Raw genomic sequence first — 18,367 nt, forward strand, 5'->3', positions numbered from 1 at the left:
TACTATACTCAATATTTCCAAAACTCTAGTCACACTATCAGTTCTGTCACTTTAGAACGAAACTAAAGAAAAACGCTAAAACAAAAAAGGGCTGTGCACAATTAAAAGCCAAGATATGTAAACTCCATTGAAAATAATTTTGCAGTCAAATTTACTTGTAGACACAGCCGGGGTAAAACAATCAGCTCCAACATCATGTCTATGATAATACCCCCCCTCCCTTTGGGTTGGAGCATGCGGCAGACTTTAATACTCATGCCAAATGTCGCGTTTTGACTTTTTCTTGTTTCAGCATTTCATCTCTGCTGCATTTTCAGAGTTTGGGAAGAATTGCGCCACCCCAGTTCGGTTCTGAGGGGACGCCCCCCCCGTACTCATTTATTTCAGCGCTATTCCCGACAGTCCCGTCTGCCAATTTGCTCACATGACTCCACATCTCAAATAATTTTTTTTTTCTCTTCCCCCCGCTGACGATATCCTGCTATGACCGCGGTTTCTGTATTTAGCCTACTCGGGTTTGTACAAAGGAGGTGGTGTTCGCAGAGCTGACGGCGCAGATTGTTAAACGAATTCCGTAACATGGAGTCAGAGAATGAAACCGACAGCCCGCCTATTTTATTGAGCAAGTCCACACCATGTCGAGAGTCTTTCGGGAAAAAAAAACTCGGGTCAAAAAATCCCGCACGGCTCGAAAACGATTTGGGATGGTGGGAATGAAAGAGAGCACATAATTTAACCACGTCGAAGCGCCTCGGCGCTTTTGTCTGCGGCGGCGGCTGTATGAATAAAGACGGACTGCCCACGTATTTCAGCGAGAGACACACACCAGGAGGACGGACGGCTGTTGGGGGGGGGGGGAAGAAAGAAGCGGGACCGCGCAACTGCGCGTCCCCGCCTCTGCGTGTGCCCGCTGCAATGCCCGCGCATGGGGGGGGGGGAGAGGCTGGAGGAGGGAGGGGAGGTGTACTCTGCTCTCGCTGCTCTCTGACCCCAGTGGCAGCACCGTCTCACTGCACTCCTGCTCCCCCCTATGTCAGATCGAGGCTGCTCTCTCTCTCTCTCTCTCTCTCCCCCGCTTTGCTCCCTCACCGACTCTCTCTCTCGCTCCCCCTCTCTCTCTCTCTCTCTCTCTCTCTCTCTCTCTCTCTCTCTCTCTCTCTCTCTCTCTCTCTCTCTCACTCGGTGTGTGTCTCTCTCTTTTCCACATGAACCAGCCGAGGTCCCCTCGGGTCGAAGGTTTTGCCCTACCCGCCCAGACTGCAACCCCCGGCGGCCGCTAGGAAAAAAAACCCTCCGTTCTGCCGTATGGATCTTCGTCTTTTGACAGCTTAGAGGGCGACCCCGACACACTTATCGGCCACAACGAAGGTAGCTATTTACCTTTTTTTTTGCTTTGCTTTTGAATCTCGTACGGGAGGTAAGAAAAAAAAGCAACATGACACAAAGCCGTAGGTTAAGAGGTGCCTTGTCATTTACGAGGTAGAGTAAGAGCTTAGCGCAGCTCCCTGACACCGACCACCTTTAGGTGGGTTTTTGTGTGTGTGTGTGTGTGTGTGTATCACACAGGCAACCCGGAGACGGATTTGCAGAGTTCAGGGTTTCTCAGACGTTTCGTACGTTACAGAAAAACGGCAACGTTACAACCGAGCGGCGCATAGCCTGCACGGTGTAATGCGTGGTGCCGAAGGGGTCAATTCTCAATGCTCTTACACTCCCGTTTTTTTGTCTCCTCTCCGGAGTGCATTTATCGGCGAAGTTAAAGTGTGCACGTCGCTGCTCCGCACCGCGACAGGCACCGCAATGTGCACGGCGCGAATGGCTTTCTTCGAAGCCAAAGCGTGCATAATGAAAATGCATGGCCAGGGCAGGTTTTAGCAAGCTAAGCTAGAGCTAGTCGCTGCTACTGTAGCCATAAGGTAAGCAGCGCGCAGCAGCCGTAATGCAGACCGCACACACGACACGATCACGAAATGAACCGCGCTTTCTTTCCCATCGTTTCGCGTAGTTGTTTGTTTTTTATTTGGGTTTTATTTGTTTGTTTTGCGGCCAACATTGTCAATGGGATGTTTCAAGAGCAACGTGTAAAAGTGCACGGGTTCACGTACAGGGTGCCCCCGGAGGAAATTAGGAGTGCACACGGAATTTGACAGGCCTATTTTATTGGGGAGGGGGGGAATAAAAAAAAATCTTTTAAGGCCCAAGTTGTGCTCGGCGCAGAGAAGAGATTCGCAAACTGTTTAATTGCGGCTAGTACTGTTGGTCTCGATAGTGTTGGGAACTGTGTAATTGTACTTTGTGAGGCAAAGCCTTTTTTTGTGTACCGTCGGTCTACTGTCCGACTGACCTGATTCGGCGAGACAGTAGCCCCAACCCAACACTCGCGAAAACTCATGAATCGTCAATGAAGCGCAGAGCAGCAGTGTGGCTTTCTCCACCGGCGGACTGCTTAATTGATTTTTTTTCCTGGTGACTGCATCAGTGACAGACAGCGCGAGAGGTCCAGTATAAAAAGCCTGCCGGTGTGGTGTCAAGCCCACAGTGGCTTCTTACCTATCAATCAGGAAGGTCAGTCAGGAAGAGGCAACGGGGTCCCGGTGAGTGAGCTTTTCAGATACCCCCCAAAAAAGACGCGCGCGCGCACACATGCACACGCACATACGTGCGCGCGCGCACACACACACACACATCAGGTCGCTTTTTTTCCTCGATTAACTTTAGATCGACTTATCTATCGTACAGATTGTAACGGGGGCATTTCCCCCCTATTCAAGGGCTGCTTGAGAGGCGACGTTACAGTTTGACATGAGCTAATATAGGAAATGCACTAGAACCGTAAAGTATTTGAACAAAAAAAACAAAAACAATTTAGAGTTCATTTTTGTGTACTAAGTGAGAATTGCCTTTGCAAGAAAGAGAAAGGCCTGTGTGGTGCAAATGATTTCTCATTTACTGAAGAAGCACGGCTACTTGCTACTTTAACTAACTAACATATGCGTTAACTTGTAGCATGTTATTCCATGTTTGTTTTCCACCATATGTCACATCTAGCGTTATTTGTCATTTGATCGTTTCATCACATCTCACTTAGCAGTGGAACTATCAAGCTTGTTAAAAGCAGTGCCTCATTTTAACATTGAATATTGAACATTGCATTAAAGACCACTGTTTTTGCTTTCAATTACACTTAGTTTTTGGAGTACAGTAATTATTTGCTCTTCATCAAATATGTAATTGTGTGATATAAGCACAATTAACAATTTTTCATATAGCAGAAGATTGTTTGCATTGTTTTATTGATGATATATTGTATTTCTATTATAGTAATATAAATTTGTTGCACACTAATTTTCTTCTAAAACAAGCACTGTACAATACAAAATGCAATGCCATCAGAAATCATACAACAAAACTGTTACAGACCAATCATGAATTCTGAAATATACGCTGCACGCTGAATGTCTTTTTAAACGATAGACTGCTGTCACGTCAAGTACATTTTGCAGAGCCACTTAACCTTTGTTTTGTTCAGAAATTTTAATTTAACAAAATGTTCAAGTTTTTGTTTATTTTTATTTCATACTCTGCAGTGATGAAGAGCTTTGCTTGATTTTGCTTGGAGACGTGTGTATGACTTGTATTCATGTTTTAAAAAACGCATTTTCTTGGCTGTATTATTTTCAGTAGGAATCCTGTGTTCTGGTTCCAGGTCCAGATTGCTGTCCACTGTGTATTGTTTACTGTGGTCCGGTGGGTCATTGCTGTGGGACTTTCTGGTTCTGCGCAGCGGCTCTGAAGGATGACCGCTGCACGGCGCAGTACTGAATCCTGGTGATCGGTGTCTGATGTCCAAACGGCGGAAGTATGGCTCATGGCAAAGTGACCATCGCAGTGGACGAGTACAGCTCCAATCCCACACAGGCCTTCACACACTACAACATCAACCAGAGCCGCTTCCAACCTCCACATGTCCACATGTAAGTATGCATACACACACATGCACACCGATGTAAAAGACAGACTCACCCAGAGTACACACACACACACAAAAGTATAGTATGTACACACACACACCCCACATTAACGCACGCATGGACACATACAAACACAGATACATGTACATACATGTGCAAAAGTACATACATATAGATACGTACCCGCTGTCAAAGACATGAAGTATAGTTGACACATATAAGCGCACAGTGCTATACTTACACACACACGAACATAAAAAAATACTTGTGCATAAGCAACTGTTTTTTAACGGTTCATATTTCTCATTGTCTTTAATTTCACCCTTATTTTCTTACTAATCACAAAAACCATCTTTTATTAATGGTTGAAAGTATTAACATGGGCTGTGATCGTATTGTTGGTGTAGTGAATAAATGGTGTGCCTGCGATTGGGTCTTCTCTTAATTTATTTATCAACCTAGCTGTTTAACATTCCTCTTGTCTGATGTGGATTCGGTCTGGCCTTTCATTAAATGAGAGTTTTGACCATAAGCTTCACTGCCCGCGGTCCCAGAGTACTGGTCATTTAATTTGTGGACAGGTACTAATGTAGTACAGAGGGTCACTTTGGGTCCTTGTAATTGGTGTAATTTTGAGCTTTGAAAAAGTGTGTGGCTGTGATGTCTCCTGTCCTCTGTGCACCTGTGCCGTACTACATGGGCTCGTCCCCACCACCAGCATCTCACCTGGTCCCTCTTTACGGTCACCAATGTAAAATTGGCAACGCGACTGTACGTTCTGGCTATATCGGTCTGTCGTTAAAAATTGACAAAAGTCTGCAATGTCTTCGAAATTGGGATGAGTGTTTTGTCATGCACCCTTCCTTTGTAGCGTGCAGAAGCGGAGAGAGAAAGTCCCCTGAGTGTTTACTAGTTACCCAAATTCTGAACGTAGTCTCATGTTAAAAGGAGCTTCCTCACTTTGTTGGCGAAGACAGATCACACGAATATATTTACATTCTTTTATTGTAATCCCCCCCCCCCCAATATTTGAGTTAGGGCTTTTTTCCTTCCTACAGCAGGCATATTTTGTTAAGAGCTTCTCTGTTTGTTATTGGAATGTTCTCATATATTTACATTCTTCTCTTTTAGATTTTTTTTTCTTTTTAAATTGGGAAGCGATACCCGTTGAATAATGTAATGTGTTGAAGCAATGGGGCCTCTCAGCAGATATGTGTTTGGATAAATACATCAAGCTACTTCCTGGTCTCTACAGAGCCTTCAGTGTTTAGCTGTCATTCTTAGACTCAGACTGGGAACCCCAGTATGTATGTCTTTCTCTCGCTCTCGCTCTCTCTCTCTCTCTCTCTCTCTCTCTCTCTCTCTCTCTCTCTCGCTCGCTCGCTCACTCTCTCAGTGCATATAGAATACATGCTCTGTTCTAAGAGGGTAAGGCTTGTTTAGATTTGAGAGATAATGATCCGACTTGCCTGCGCCCCCCCCCCCCCGCTCTCACTGCATCCACAGTATTTAGACATAAATAAGGTTACTGCCTCTCTTGAACGAGAGAGAAAAAATAATAAAAAACATAAGTGTGGGGGTCGCCCGCCTTTTGAAATGTTATCCCTGCTAAGTGTTTTTTCCCTCCCTCTCGGTCGCAGTGCACTGACGATCGGCCTGACAGAATATTTAGATTTCTGTGATGGAGCACAGCAGTGCCTTTTGTGCTGCGTGGAAGGTATCCCTCTCTTAACCACATATAAAAATGTGTACACATGCAAGCGTGCATGCGCAGAGACCCACGTAGTCACACACACACACACACACACACACGCAAGGTAAGCACGCATCAGCAGCAATTACCAGCTAATGCTTTGGAACGTGACCCAGAAGTCAAAGTGAACATTCTTGGGAGCATGGGACCGCTCTCTATGAGGGACGAACTGAGCGCAGCCATGTTTGTGTTTGTTTTACTCTCCCGCACGTCTGCGTTTCCTCCTGACCCCCCCCCCCCCCTCCATCCCCTGCCCCCATCATCTCGTGAAAATGAAAATGCTTGGCAGCTCAGAACATATGCTTTGAGTTGGAGCGGTAATCACATCTCCTTCAGTCGGAGCGGGCTAGCATTTGTGGAAGACCGACAAAAAGACAGACAGACAGACAGACACAAACACACGTTGAAATGTGTACACAAACACACACACACACACACACACACACACACAGACCATTCATTTACCAGCTGCTCTAGTCAGAGGAAGCAAGGGGGGGGCATTGCTTCCTCAAAAATTTAAAAGAGCAAAATAAGAGTTTAATCTTTCCAAAGTAGAATTTGCATTTAATTTCATACTCTATGATTTATTTCAAATTTCAGCATGACTCTTTGTCGCTTGTTACCGGCATCTGAAATGAGCATCTCGGTCCATGCAGTCTTCGCTGCCTCTGCAATTTTTTATGGGCTAGACTCTATTCATTGGAAGCTGAAAGACCTACAAAGGCTCCGCTGCAGTAAACCCTTGATATGAGAGAAATTAACCATTTATCACATAAACAGATCAGAATTGAGTGATCAATTCTGATTGCGCAGTCAGAATTTATTGACCCTGTCTTCGCCAGAGTTTGTAGCTTTGTAGCATGTCGATAGGGATTGTAGCGTTATGAAGAAAAAACAAAACAAAAAGAGAGCTGTTGTTTACTTAGCGGCCTATCAGTACTCATCACAACAGCATAACCATGCACACACTCTGAACGTTGAAAGAGTTGGTTTCACATAGAAGAGGAAGTCCTTTTGCATGCAAGGGAAGTGATAGTCATTGTCTTAGAAAATCAATTTTGTAAATCGAGATTTGAATATCAACTGATAATGGAAAAACAAGGGCAGACCTACTCTTAATCTGGATAAATCCAGGACAGGGTGAATGGGGATTGCATTCGCATTGCTTCACCCTTTGGCCTATGGAAGAGTAGAATGGCCAGCAGGCTCAGCAACACTCAAAAAAGCTGTTTTGCAGGCTGTGTGTGTGTGTGTGTGTGTTGTGTGTGTGTGTGTGTGTGTGTGTGTGTGTGTGAGAGAGAGAGAGAGTGAGAATCACTCGGGACTAGAAGTCTCGGACTGCACATGGATTTTGACGACATGAAGAATGCATCAAGGGCCATAAAGAACCAAATGACGCAACAATCAGGTTGAAGCTGTGTGGGAGTGAGAGAACTGGTGAAGTCCTTAGCTAGGCTGCAGTTGTTGGGTTCTGTTGGTGCAACGAGCTGGTGACGAAAAACATTTGCCCAAGACCATCATTGTTCTCTTTTGCTTTAGACAACAAGAGCAAGTCCTGTCATGGACATGAGTCTGACACCACCAGTAGTGAATTTAGTTTTATCTGAGTGATGTTTTGAAACAAGTGAAGCTTTCTGAACCATCCATGTGTAGATGTTTCACTAAACATACTGTGTGTATGTTTAGTAAGCTCATCCAATCAGTTGGTGAGTTCTCATTCAGTTTTCATTCAGTTTTGATGAGTGCGATGTGGCAGACTGTGATAGGTGGATTTAGAAGGGCGTGCGAAATGATATTGTATGTGTGTAGCTACGTAAACTGTGTGTAGGTTAACTGTGTGTTGCGTCTCTAAATTTGATCACAGGCCGTTACTGATACACACACACACACACAGGAGCTAGAGATACGTGGGCTTAGGAGGGATTTGATCTTCATCCAACCTTTTTCTGTCTGTCTTTTGCTTTCTTATTTCTTCATTTTTTTTTGCTAACAGAAATACATGGCAACAGATAAAAACATACGCACACTTGTGCATACACCTTAAATATATACAACCCCATTTCATCATCATTTGTACAATCATGTTCAATCCTTGTTATGTTTTATTCTTGTTTTTATGTTCCACTGTTATGCTTTATTCTTATTTTGTCATATTTTGTCTTATTTATATTTGATACCTCATTCTTACTCTTATTTTACATCTTTTTTTTACATTGCTATGTTCCAATATGTGTTCAGTTCAATTCAACTTTATTGTCATTATATATATATATAATGTGTGTGTGTGTGTGTGTGTGTGTGTGTGTGTGTGTGTGTGTGTGTGTGTGTGTATATATATATATATATATATACATATATATATATAATGACAATAAAGTTGAACTGACATAGGCACTGTAACGCTCATACTCTACACATGTGTACCTATTCATGCACCGTTGTTGGACATCACAAAGCGTAACTAGACACACTTTGCTTTAGAGACCACATAACGTTCTGATAAAATGTTCCCGTTTCCTCGTTCCTTTGAAGCAGCGATCCGCTATCTAAAACAGTATTCACCCCAACTGTGCACGATTAATTCAATAATTCGATCACGGGGAAACCGAATTCTCTGAACCACAGTCGAGAGCGGTTGCATCATCCTTTTCTCTCCCTTCCTTTCCAGATTAGAACGACTCCTTCCCCTCCAGATGCCTCGTTAATTATTCCCACCGTCTGAATAATTGAGAAGCTCATAAGTGTGAATCATTTAACAACGCCAGCCCGACACATCTTTATTCGTACACATGTATGCACCGACACCAGTCGGTAAAGGAATCCACATCAAAAGAACACATCGGCTGTCCAGCCATTTCAATATAATGCCGATGGCTTTTTTTATTATTATTATTATTTTTTTATAAAAATCACAAAACACCTCATGAGACGTGTTTTTAACTTTGCATGGTATTTACATTGAACTGCATGCTAGTGCAGTTCTCCCAATGTGAGACCACAGCTCACATATAGTTAGCTGGTTTTAGAGATTTTTTTTTTGTGCATTGTAATTGTATTTAGAAAAGCCTTATTATTGTGCAAGTGAGCCAGAGGAATAGTTGCCAGCTGTTTTTCACCTAATGCCCGCATATTTGAAGCCATTGCTGCCATGGGGATTTAAAAATTTTGACATAAAATCAACATTCGTCACGTCTTTTGAGTTTGCAGCTGGTAGAGGTTACATTGAGAGTCTTCAACCAGTGATGGAGAAAACCTTAGAACAGCAGGGTCATTTAGATGATAATTAGATAAGGCACTTCTATTTCTGTTTGTAATAGTATTTTACTGTGGATTTGATTGAATTTCCAAGGCAAAATGGGTTGCATGTTTGCCTAAGATGTGTACCCGCGCCTTCACCAGATACAAAAAGGCAAGCAGAACCGATTGATTGGAAGATGAAAAATACATCATTAATAACTGAGTGGTGAAATAGGAAAAAATAGTGAACTGTCAAAAAAAAACTTTTAAAAAGGAAATGTGGACATGTTAAAATTCTGTGTAGTTATTTTAAAACAAAATACAGGCATAGAAATTTGGGGAAAAGCAAGCCCGTCCTTCAGTGTTGGTGATTCAGCATGTCGTCCGCCTGACCTGCATGTCTTTACACAGAAGCATTGTCTGTAAACACAGCTGAGAGAAGGCCAAAGGTTTCCTCTGCTGAGTGACTCCATGCTGCATGTTGTGTCCAGTCTGTACGGTGGAGCTCCCCATTCACTTTGCAAGGGAGAGGTCTATTTCTTCTTGGGCTTGCTGCACCTCCTCTCTATTGTCTCTTCTCTTTTTCCCCCCTCTCTCCCCAAACTTCTGTTCTTCCTTCTCCCTTCTCGGCGTCTTCATCCCCTCTTTTTCCATCTCTTCTTCATCTCCAAACTCCGCTTTCACATGTCCTTCATTCCTCCCGTTTTGATTAATCTCCCTGGTTGCTGTCTGGCCTCCTCCTAGCTGGCTTTGGAAGAGTGCGGTTTGAGACCCAGCTGCAGACAAAGAGTCATTCCCATTTTTGTGTCCTTTTGTTGCCAGTGGGCTGCTGTGTCTAGTCAGCCGGCATGGAAGGCCCTTTGAAACAGGAGAACCCTTGATTAACTCCCTCTCCCACCCCTGGTCTGCTGAGGCCTGGGTCGGGGGGTTGGACCAGGGGGCTAAGTGACAGTTGACGTTGGGCAGGTCTGTTGTTTTCTGATGGAAAGGCCCTTTTGATGTCCTTGAGACGCTGGCCTCTCTGCCCCCACTGGAGCCCGGCAGCCGGGGAACTGTCTCCCAATGATGTCACTTCCTCCACTGTTAAGAGGTCAACCACCTGCACCTTTTCAAGTGAAAGGTCTTCGACTCTTGCTTTTCATTCGACAACACACTATTCAGCGGGGCGGCCGGCTGCCATGCTAATCCTCAGTCCTCTCAGACAAAACGAGCCAGTTTGTGTGAAATTGTAACTCAGGCATTATTATATTCCTCATATGAATTTACGTTTTTGTGTACAGGCAGAGAAATTTCTGAAATAAGAGCATACATTTTTTTTCTTTCTGAAGCGTTTGACTGCGTTTGAACAGTGCCAGTCCTCTCTTCCACTTTTCATCTATCCCCCGTCTCCTTGTCCTCCAAACCTCCCTGTCTTTCCTTACTCCCCTTTCTCGTCCTCTCGCTGCTCCTTAGTTCTCCTGTTTACTTCTGATTGTCTGCTCTGCCTCTGTATTGCCATAGGTAGACTGTGAGGTGGGTGTTGGACCCCAGGCCCAGCAAAGGGCATGGGGGGTCAGGGTGTTGGAGGTTGGACGGGTGAGTGCTCGACTGCAGTACGCCCATCTCTCAGCCCTCTCCCTCCCATCAGCCCTGTAGCTACAGGCCTGTCAGCAGTACAATTAAGGCCTGTGCCGTAATGAAAGGGGCATTAGCAGAAGCAATTTATTTCTCGGTGCAGCACTGGAAGGTTCCTTCAGTGCTGATATTCCAGCCTTTGTGTGCCATTTAATGGGAGGGGGGGCATTCTGGCTGAATTAGTGTGTGTGTTTAGGGTGGGGGTGGGGGGGCAGAGTACCATCATGTCTGTTTCGAACTTGTTGATGTTTGGAGATTTTTTTTTACATCTGTCATCTCTTTCCTCCCCTGTGAAATGTTTTATCGTTTTAGATCTCAGTTTTCTGCTAGTTTTTCTTAGCCTTTCTTTTTTTTTTTCAAAATTAGTTGACTTGTTTTTGTCTATCCTCAGGTAACTGAGTCTTTGGCTCACATTCTGAATGAGTTTCATGTTGACAAAGGGCTCTGCATTGCCAGGCATGACAGAATTGTTTTGATTACTAAAGACATTGCATCTTGTTTTCATCCTTCTGTAAGAATGTATAAACATTCCTCTGTTAAACCTTACATGTTCAGTTATTGTAACAATTCTGATATATTTACAAATATTTCTGCTAATACACCTGATATAGTTGTTGATGACAAGGAGGAGGATAGAAAAGTATATGTACTAGAAGTAGGATGTAGCTTTGATTGCAGTTTGGAAGAAACTTTTTGATACAAATTCTGAAATATCAACCGCTTGCCCAGACAGTTGCACAGTTGGTTTATAAGTGCCAGCTGAAGGTTTTTATATTTGGTAGCTTAGGCCATGTGCGCAGACTGGTGGTTAGAGGTTTACGGATGATGGATGGACAAAAAAAGGGCCAAGCAACTAGTGAGATGTAGTTCGGTCTCAGCTATTATTGGCAGTTGTTCTGTATGGAGAAGACGCTGCTTTCTCTATCCTTAAATGGAAGCTGAACATCTAGTTTTATACATGCAATGTTATTAATATACTAACACATATGATATGACAAGTCCTAACATCATGCATCTGAAAAATGTATGCCCTTTTGTAATGTGTTTATAAAATGTGGACATCATTCTGTGTGTGTGTGTGTGTGTGTGTGTGTTTGGGGGGGGCAGATTACCATCATTTTTGTTTCAAACTTGTTGATGTTCGGAGATTTTTACATCTCTGTCGTTTTCTGTTTCCTCTCCTGTGAAATTTTTATTGCTTTAGATCTAAATTTTCTCCTGGTTTTTCTTAGCGTCTTTCCCCCCAAGTTTAGTTGACTAGTTTTTGTATTTCCATCTTCCTCTCCTTCTGCAACCTTCAGCATGCCCTGACTGCCCCCCCCCCCGCCTCTGCCTCTCCAGTGTTCCTGTGTTCATTTTGTTCCCGTGTAGTTTATTGTATTAGTGCAGACAGCTGAAATGCAGAAGATAACAGAGACGCTGCTCTCAGAGAAATGGTATTGCGCAGTGGATAAGTGAGCTGTGTGTGTGCCTGTGCGTGTGCACACTTGCATTGGAAGAGGGGGAAGTGGGGTGGATGTAGAGGTTATGGACAGAGGAAATAAGGGTCAGTACATCTGAGTGTGTCACCTGGCACAGTGATTTAAAAACTACGAGCTCGACAGACAACCAGTTATTAATTTGTCATCACTTTGACAGTGTATTATCTTTTTAATTTGCTGTCTGAGCTCTGGACATACAGAGACTCAATCTCTCTGAGGCTGTTTGTTTGTTTGTGGTGAATATCTTAGAGGCGGAGTGTCTGAAGGTTGCTGTGGTGCTGATCTGTGTTTATGAGGCCGGTGCGTCCAAACACACAGCCCTAAAATTGTTTGTCTGCCTTGGTGTGTTCCAAACTTTATTATATCAGCATTAAAGACAACGTGAAATGAAAACGTACTTTTGTTTATACCTTGTTAGCTCATTTCCTCAGTCATATTATGCACCTGTTAAACAACTCATGCAAAAAAAAAAAAAAAAAAATCGCAAGCAATGTTTTTGCTTACCTTATTTCCCTGGACTATAAGGCATCGTTTTTTTTACTCATCTGCCTGGTCCTGCGACTTATATTCCAAAGCGATTTATACAGTGTAATTTTGTCGGACGAATACACTGCATTTCAACGAAGGCCACTAGATGGCACTGTTTAACCTTGTGACCCTTTTGAAAATACCTTGCCACTCAGAAATTGAATGAGAGTAGAACGGTCATTGAAATGTTTGCTGTGGTCATTTGAGTAGTTCAAAAGAAAATGGTGATTGTTGTTATCGTGACAACATACGTCAGTGGGGCGTTAAATGTTCGTACTACTCTACTGCTAGTTTGATCATTACTGCGAAACCTCCCTTCAGCGAGTCTGCTCCTAGCTGCACAGCTAGGATGGGTTAAATGCAGAAAAAGAATTGCCCCACGGGGATCAATAAAAGTAGTAAAGAAAAAAAAAGTTAATAAAACTGGCCGCCGTCTGACCATCCTGCTATGTTAATTTGAATGGGAATATCCATTCTACTCATTAAATTTCTATGGTATCACCATATAAATGATACTTATGCACCGAAGTAACTTATATATGTTTTTTACCACACAACAACCAATTTTTTGCTGAGTGCGACTTCTTCTCTGGTGCGGCTTGTAGTTGGGGAAATACAGTGTTTTGCATCAAAATCTAATCACCTTAATCTCTAAAAGTTTTTGTGATTGTGCCACCATGTCTGAGTGGGCGGGTGAGCAGCACTCCAACCAATATTATCCTAAAATAATTTGCACAATCCAATCTGAATGCCGATTCACATTAAAACACAAAATTTGCGTTACACTAGTCCAACCCAGCATTTATGAGTAAATCTGAGTTTATATAGAGATACAATAAGGACAGGATGTTGTGTTGCTATAAGTCCCCTTGAGGCAAATTTGTAATTTGTGATATTGGGCTATACAAATAAAATTGACTTGACTTGACAATGTAAAATGCAGCAAAAATACGTAGCTGATTTGCTTAAATGATAAGCTAATCAATATGGTCAATGTATTGTCACATTATCTGTATTTTTGTTTGCTGAAGTACCAGTGAAGCTGGTCACACAGTTCACATTGTTTTTAGAAATCATTTAGTAGTTTAAACTGAAATTTAAACACCGTCTTTGGAATGCACTGATAACAATTACATGCATCTTGTTGTTAATCGTGTGCTGATAGGTCACCTTAAGCCGGATAGGTTGATCAGTAGCCTGTGTCCGCATTTGCCCTTTGACCCAGAAGGCTTTGGGGGGAGACCTTTCTGTCGACGCACTATTGACTAGAAATCATGTGCACATAAGTACGGCAGCCGGACATGATTAACAATGGAAGGAGGAGGCGGGGGGGGATTGTGTAGGGGGGAGTATGGGTGGTATTACAGAATTAGTCTTGGCAGCAGTAGGTGACTGCAGGTAGAATAGACGGAGCCCCTGTCTAGTCCCGCCCCTAGCTCATGATTGACATGTTCTTGTGTCTCAGACTGGTAGGCAGTCCAGGGGTCGTCGACCCCATTATTCCCAGCTAGGCTGAGGGGATGTCTGACTTTTACCCATCGCCTGCCTGCTCAAACAGAACCATCTGAACAGAACCTGTTTCTCTTTCCCCCTCTGAGAACCCACCCGGCTTATCAACAAGCCTGTCAGATAGAATTGTCTGAAGCCACAAGTCTTTTTATACTCTGAATATATAAAACAGTGACACAAAATATGTACCGAGTATGAAGACCGTCTGTGTTGATATTTTTACAAAATATTAGTATGTTGATATTATTTCTTAGTAATATTGTACAAAATATTAGGAACGTCTCCTTTTCTTGGGTCCTGTAATTTCCAGGATGCAGAAAATGGACAGAATCAAGGGCTTAAGACATGGAGACAAAAAGCGGATTTCAGATATAAACGTGGAAGTGCGCAAAATTTGGAGAAAAGTATTACAAATGTGTGAGCGTGTTAGGAATTAAAAGTAATTTGTCTTCAGACCATCTGTCGTTCTACCTTGTAGAAACCCTGCCATGCCTCTGTGTCTCTCTGCTATTGAGTGTGTATCGCAGCGTGCACACCTCACTGAACCCATGTGGGTTTGTTGTACGGGATAGAGAAAAAAATGCCAAAGCAACCAGGATCATAGACAACCATGTCAAACACTTTGCTTTTCTTTTCATCATTGTAGTTGGCTACACAAATTTTCTTGCTGTAAAAATGTGTAAAAAGCCAAAAATCTGAATTTAAAAACAATGAAAATGAATAGAAACTAAACCTGATTTCATAGGGCCCTACTCTTCACATTAGTCTGAGCAGGTGAAATCTTGTGAAAGCTTTGATGCTTGAATTAGTAACGTGAATTTAGGCTGTCAAATTCATTTTATTTTACGGTTTAAAGTTAATTTATTCAGCACTTGCAGCATGGTGGGCCAGTGGTTAGCGCTGTTGCCTCACAGCAAGAAGGTCCTGGGTTCGAACCCCGGGCCATCCCAGGTCCTTTCTGTGTGGAGTTTGCATATTCCTTCCGTGTATGCGTGGGTTTTCCTCCGGGTGCTCCGGTTTCCTCCCACCATCAAAAAGACATGCATAGTAGGGTTAATACTCCTGCCTGTGCCCCTGACCAAGGCAATGGAAAGAAGAAGTGGAGTTGGTCCCCGGGCGCTGCAGCTGCCCACTGCTGCTATACAATAGGATGGCTTAAATGCAGAGAACACATTTCATTGTAACTGAACAACTGTACAATGACAAAATAAAGTGGCTTTCTTTCTTAATGTTGTATATAAAAAAGGCATACAATAGTTAAACGAAGAAGCACAGCGCAGGGGAGGTGTGTATTCCCACAGGACTCGTGAGTAGGACCATTCAATAGCAAACCAACATCACTTAAAGCATTACGAGCCGAAACAAAAACACCCTGAAGAGGAGATGTAGTCGAATGGGAGGAAACGGGTTGTAGAGGGATTTTTAAGCCTTTCAGAAAGATGAGGTGTGACTGTAATTTCTGACTTTACCTGCTTGTGGCCTTTGCTTTCATCACACATTAGTGTGTTTGCATGTTTTAGCTAAATGAATGTAAACCTTACAGGTATTGACTCATAACTGACATCAGTATCGGACTGTAGCTGTCGTACAGATTTGTGCGGTAAGCGTCTTTCTCTTTAGTTTTGTTTTGTAGAGGAGGGGATTCTGACGTTTGGGATGTTCAGTCTGTGCAGCCTTTGTGGCCGAATAGAAGCGCTCTGTATAGAACAGGTCTGTGGTTATAGTAAATGTGACTACCGTAATCTTTTATTTATAATCGCAGGCATTTTAAGCATCCAGCTTTGTCGGTGCGCCGCAAAGAGCCAAGGTCTGTTTGGATGTAGTAGACGCTTGAAAGGTTTTTCATAGAATTGAAAGCACCGCAATCAATCAAAATAATTATAAGGAGCCCTTTTATAAGGAGCATGTCGGAAAGTGACAGAGCCGCTGACCTCCTTATCTGCTGCAAGTGTAAGTAGCATGTCTGGGGGAGCGAGCCCGCTCTGAACTTTGACCCAGTTTACTTGTGTGTTTTTCCAAAAGGCCACAGAGCTAAGTGTGCTCCATCAAATGAAATCTCCTCCGACGGACATCAGAGAGCACTCCCTCCCCACCGCCTCTCCACCCCGTTCCAACCTGCACCCAACCCCCTCCCCCCCTTGCTCTGTCCTTGCTCCGTCACACATGCAACCAATAACTGGCTCTGCCATATTTACTGTGAAGCCTTTACGCATTTTCTGTTTTGCGCTACAGATTTACCATCTAGTGTGTCCCTCGTCTGTTGTTCCTCATCAGAGGTTTGATGCGTTTACCCTCAAAAGGCTTTTAATTTTGTTTTATTTAATGAAGTTACCATCTTGTGGATATTTCTGGGGATCTTGGTGGGATCCTGTGGTAGATTTGACCGTGATCCCCCCTCCCCCCCGTTCCCTTCTCTAGCATATTAACATTTTAGGCTTCTCTGACTCCCTCCCCCCTCCTTCCCCCTCTCTGCAGCTCCCTCTGTGATGCGGTGCTGGAGTACGGACGCGTTAACATGAACCGTCATGCTAATACGGTTCACTTCTTACGGTTGGATTTTTTCTTTTTCTTTTTTTCGAATAGCTTCTGACTTCTCTGTTTCACGATCTCCAGCCGCAGTGAAACTATGTCTGAGTTCTGTCCTCACTGATAGGGGCTGCAGGTATTTACGTTCTTTCTTTTTATGTTCTCGTCTCATGTCACGTGGCGTTGCAACCGTCCCAGACCTGCATTCATACAAATGTCGACTTCTTTAAAACTATGTGACATCTGGGCCCTTAGAAAACCAAATCTAATCAACATGCTACCCTGCAATGGCCATGTTTCTGTGCAGGCTCAGTGCGTGTGTGTGTGTGTGTGTGTGTGTGTGTGTGTGTGTGTGTGTGTGTGTGTGTGTGTGTGTGTGTGTGTCAGTAGTTAGTTATTAATTTAATTTGGAGATGAGTATTTAAAATTGAGCGTAAATCTGCTGGTCACAGTGTCTCTACGGTATCTCTCCCAAGTCAGCAAACTCATTTTTCACCCTGGTGTTTCAGAGGGATCACTGAAATAGGTGGCAAAAGACCACTGCATCCAGCACCTCTACCTGTCTGCCACCCTGATTTCCAGACAGACGGTGTTTCATGTGAATAGAGAAGAGCAGAGCCATTTTGAGCTGTCATTTTTGCCAGGCTGACCTATTCCAGTTATTCTGCACTATTCATATTTTGCAATATTTTGATACTAAAAATGTGTACTTTGATACTAACGCCAGCTTCAGTACCTTGATAATGATACCACTGTAAATCGCTGATAAATGAGAATTCATCATGAGAAATTCCTACTTAACATCTTTTCAAAAATATTTAACAAAATGGTCAACACAGAATTAAAAATAGAATTACTCAAGGCCTGGCTAGATTCTCTTGTATCATTTACACCTTAATCAAGTTTTTATAGTCTGTTTTTTCAACATTTGAATATTTAAGCTCTATTTCCGTTATTTCAAGACGTATTGTATGGTCCCTTAAAACATTCAAACATTGAATTACGTCACTAGAAGGCGTTATTTTTTTTTGGTACCCGTTTTCCGGGAACTCTGCCTCTGATTGGCTAGTACTCGTTGAGAGAGCGTTCACCTGGATTCCGGGAAGACCCGCCCCTACTCTATCTCTGATTGGCTAACCCTAACCTTAACCAACCTAATCAACGGAGGCAACGAGTACTAGCCAATCAGAGGCAGAGTTCCCAGAAAACGGGTACAAAAAAAATATCACGCCACTAGAAGTACTCTCTTCCTGGTACATCATGCTTCCTGTCAAGCCGATGTACCAGATTTCTGAATCCATTTTTCGAATTTATATGTTAGATTATGATTAAAAAGAAACTGCTAAAGTTCTGTTCAGATTGTTTTTCCATGTTTTGAGTTTTTATCTAAAATGTTTTGTATCTCAAAACACATCTTGGATGGAGAACTGGCTCATTGAAGCTGCAAGTGTGTTACGATTTCTGTCAATGGGGAAAAGAGGTTGACTTACAAAAATTGTCATAAATGCGGGTTTCTTGAAAGTGTGAATAATGTCATTGCATTAATCCATGTGACATATGCACTCATTAACCGTGTGTGTTAAAATACACTTTCTAGTATACTGCCCCAGCATTTTATGGAATTGCCACTATTCTGTTTTAGTGTAGTGTACACCAATCAGCCAAAACCAAAACATTAAAACCACTGACAGGTAAGTGAATAACATTGACTATGTCATTACAATGGCACCTGTCCAGGGGTGGGATAT

At 43.0% G+C, this 18,367-nt stretch overlaps 1 protein-coding gene across 2 annotated transcripts in view; it reads left to right on the forward strand.

The window, feature by feature from the left end:
• Positions 1-942: 942 nt before the first annotated feature.
• The window catches only part of mpped2a (metallophosphoesterase domain containing 2a), a 70,923-nt gene continuing 53,498 nt past the window's right edge, over positions 943-18,367 (forward strand). Inside the window, exons 1-2 of one of the 2 annotated variants that reach the window (XM_056278638.1) lie at positions 943-1,368; positions 3,682-3,974. In XM_056278638.1, coding sequence (XP_056134613.1) covers positions 3,862-3,974 — 113 coding nt within the window. In that variant the 5' untranslated portion in view covers positions 943-1,368; positions 3,682-3,861. The remainder of the gene's footprint in view (positions 1,369-3,681; positions 3,975-18,367) is intronic. The other variant, XM_056278636.1, reaches the window with a different exon arrangement.

This window comes from Lampris incognitus, chromosome 4, assembly GCF_029633865.1.
Source record: "Lampris incognitus isolate fLamInc1 chromosome 4, fLamInc1.hap2, whole genome shotgun sequence".
Taxonomy (NCBI): domain Eukaryota; kingdom Metazoa; phylum Chordata; class Actinopteri; order Lampriformes; family Lampridae; genus Lampris; species Lampris incognitus.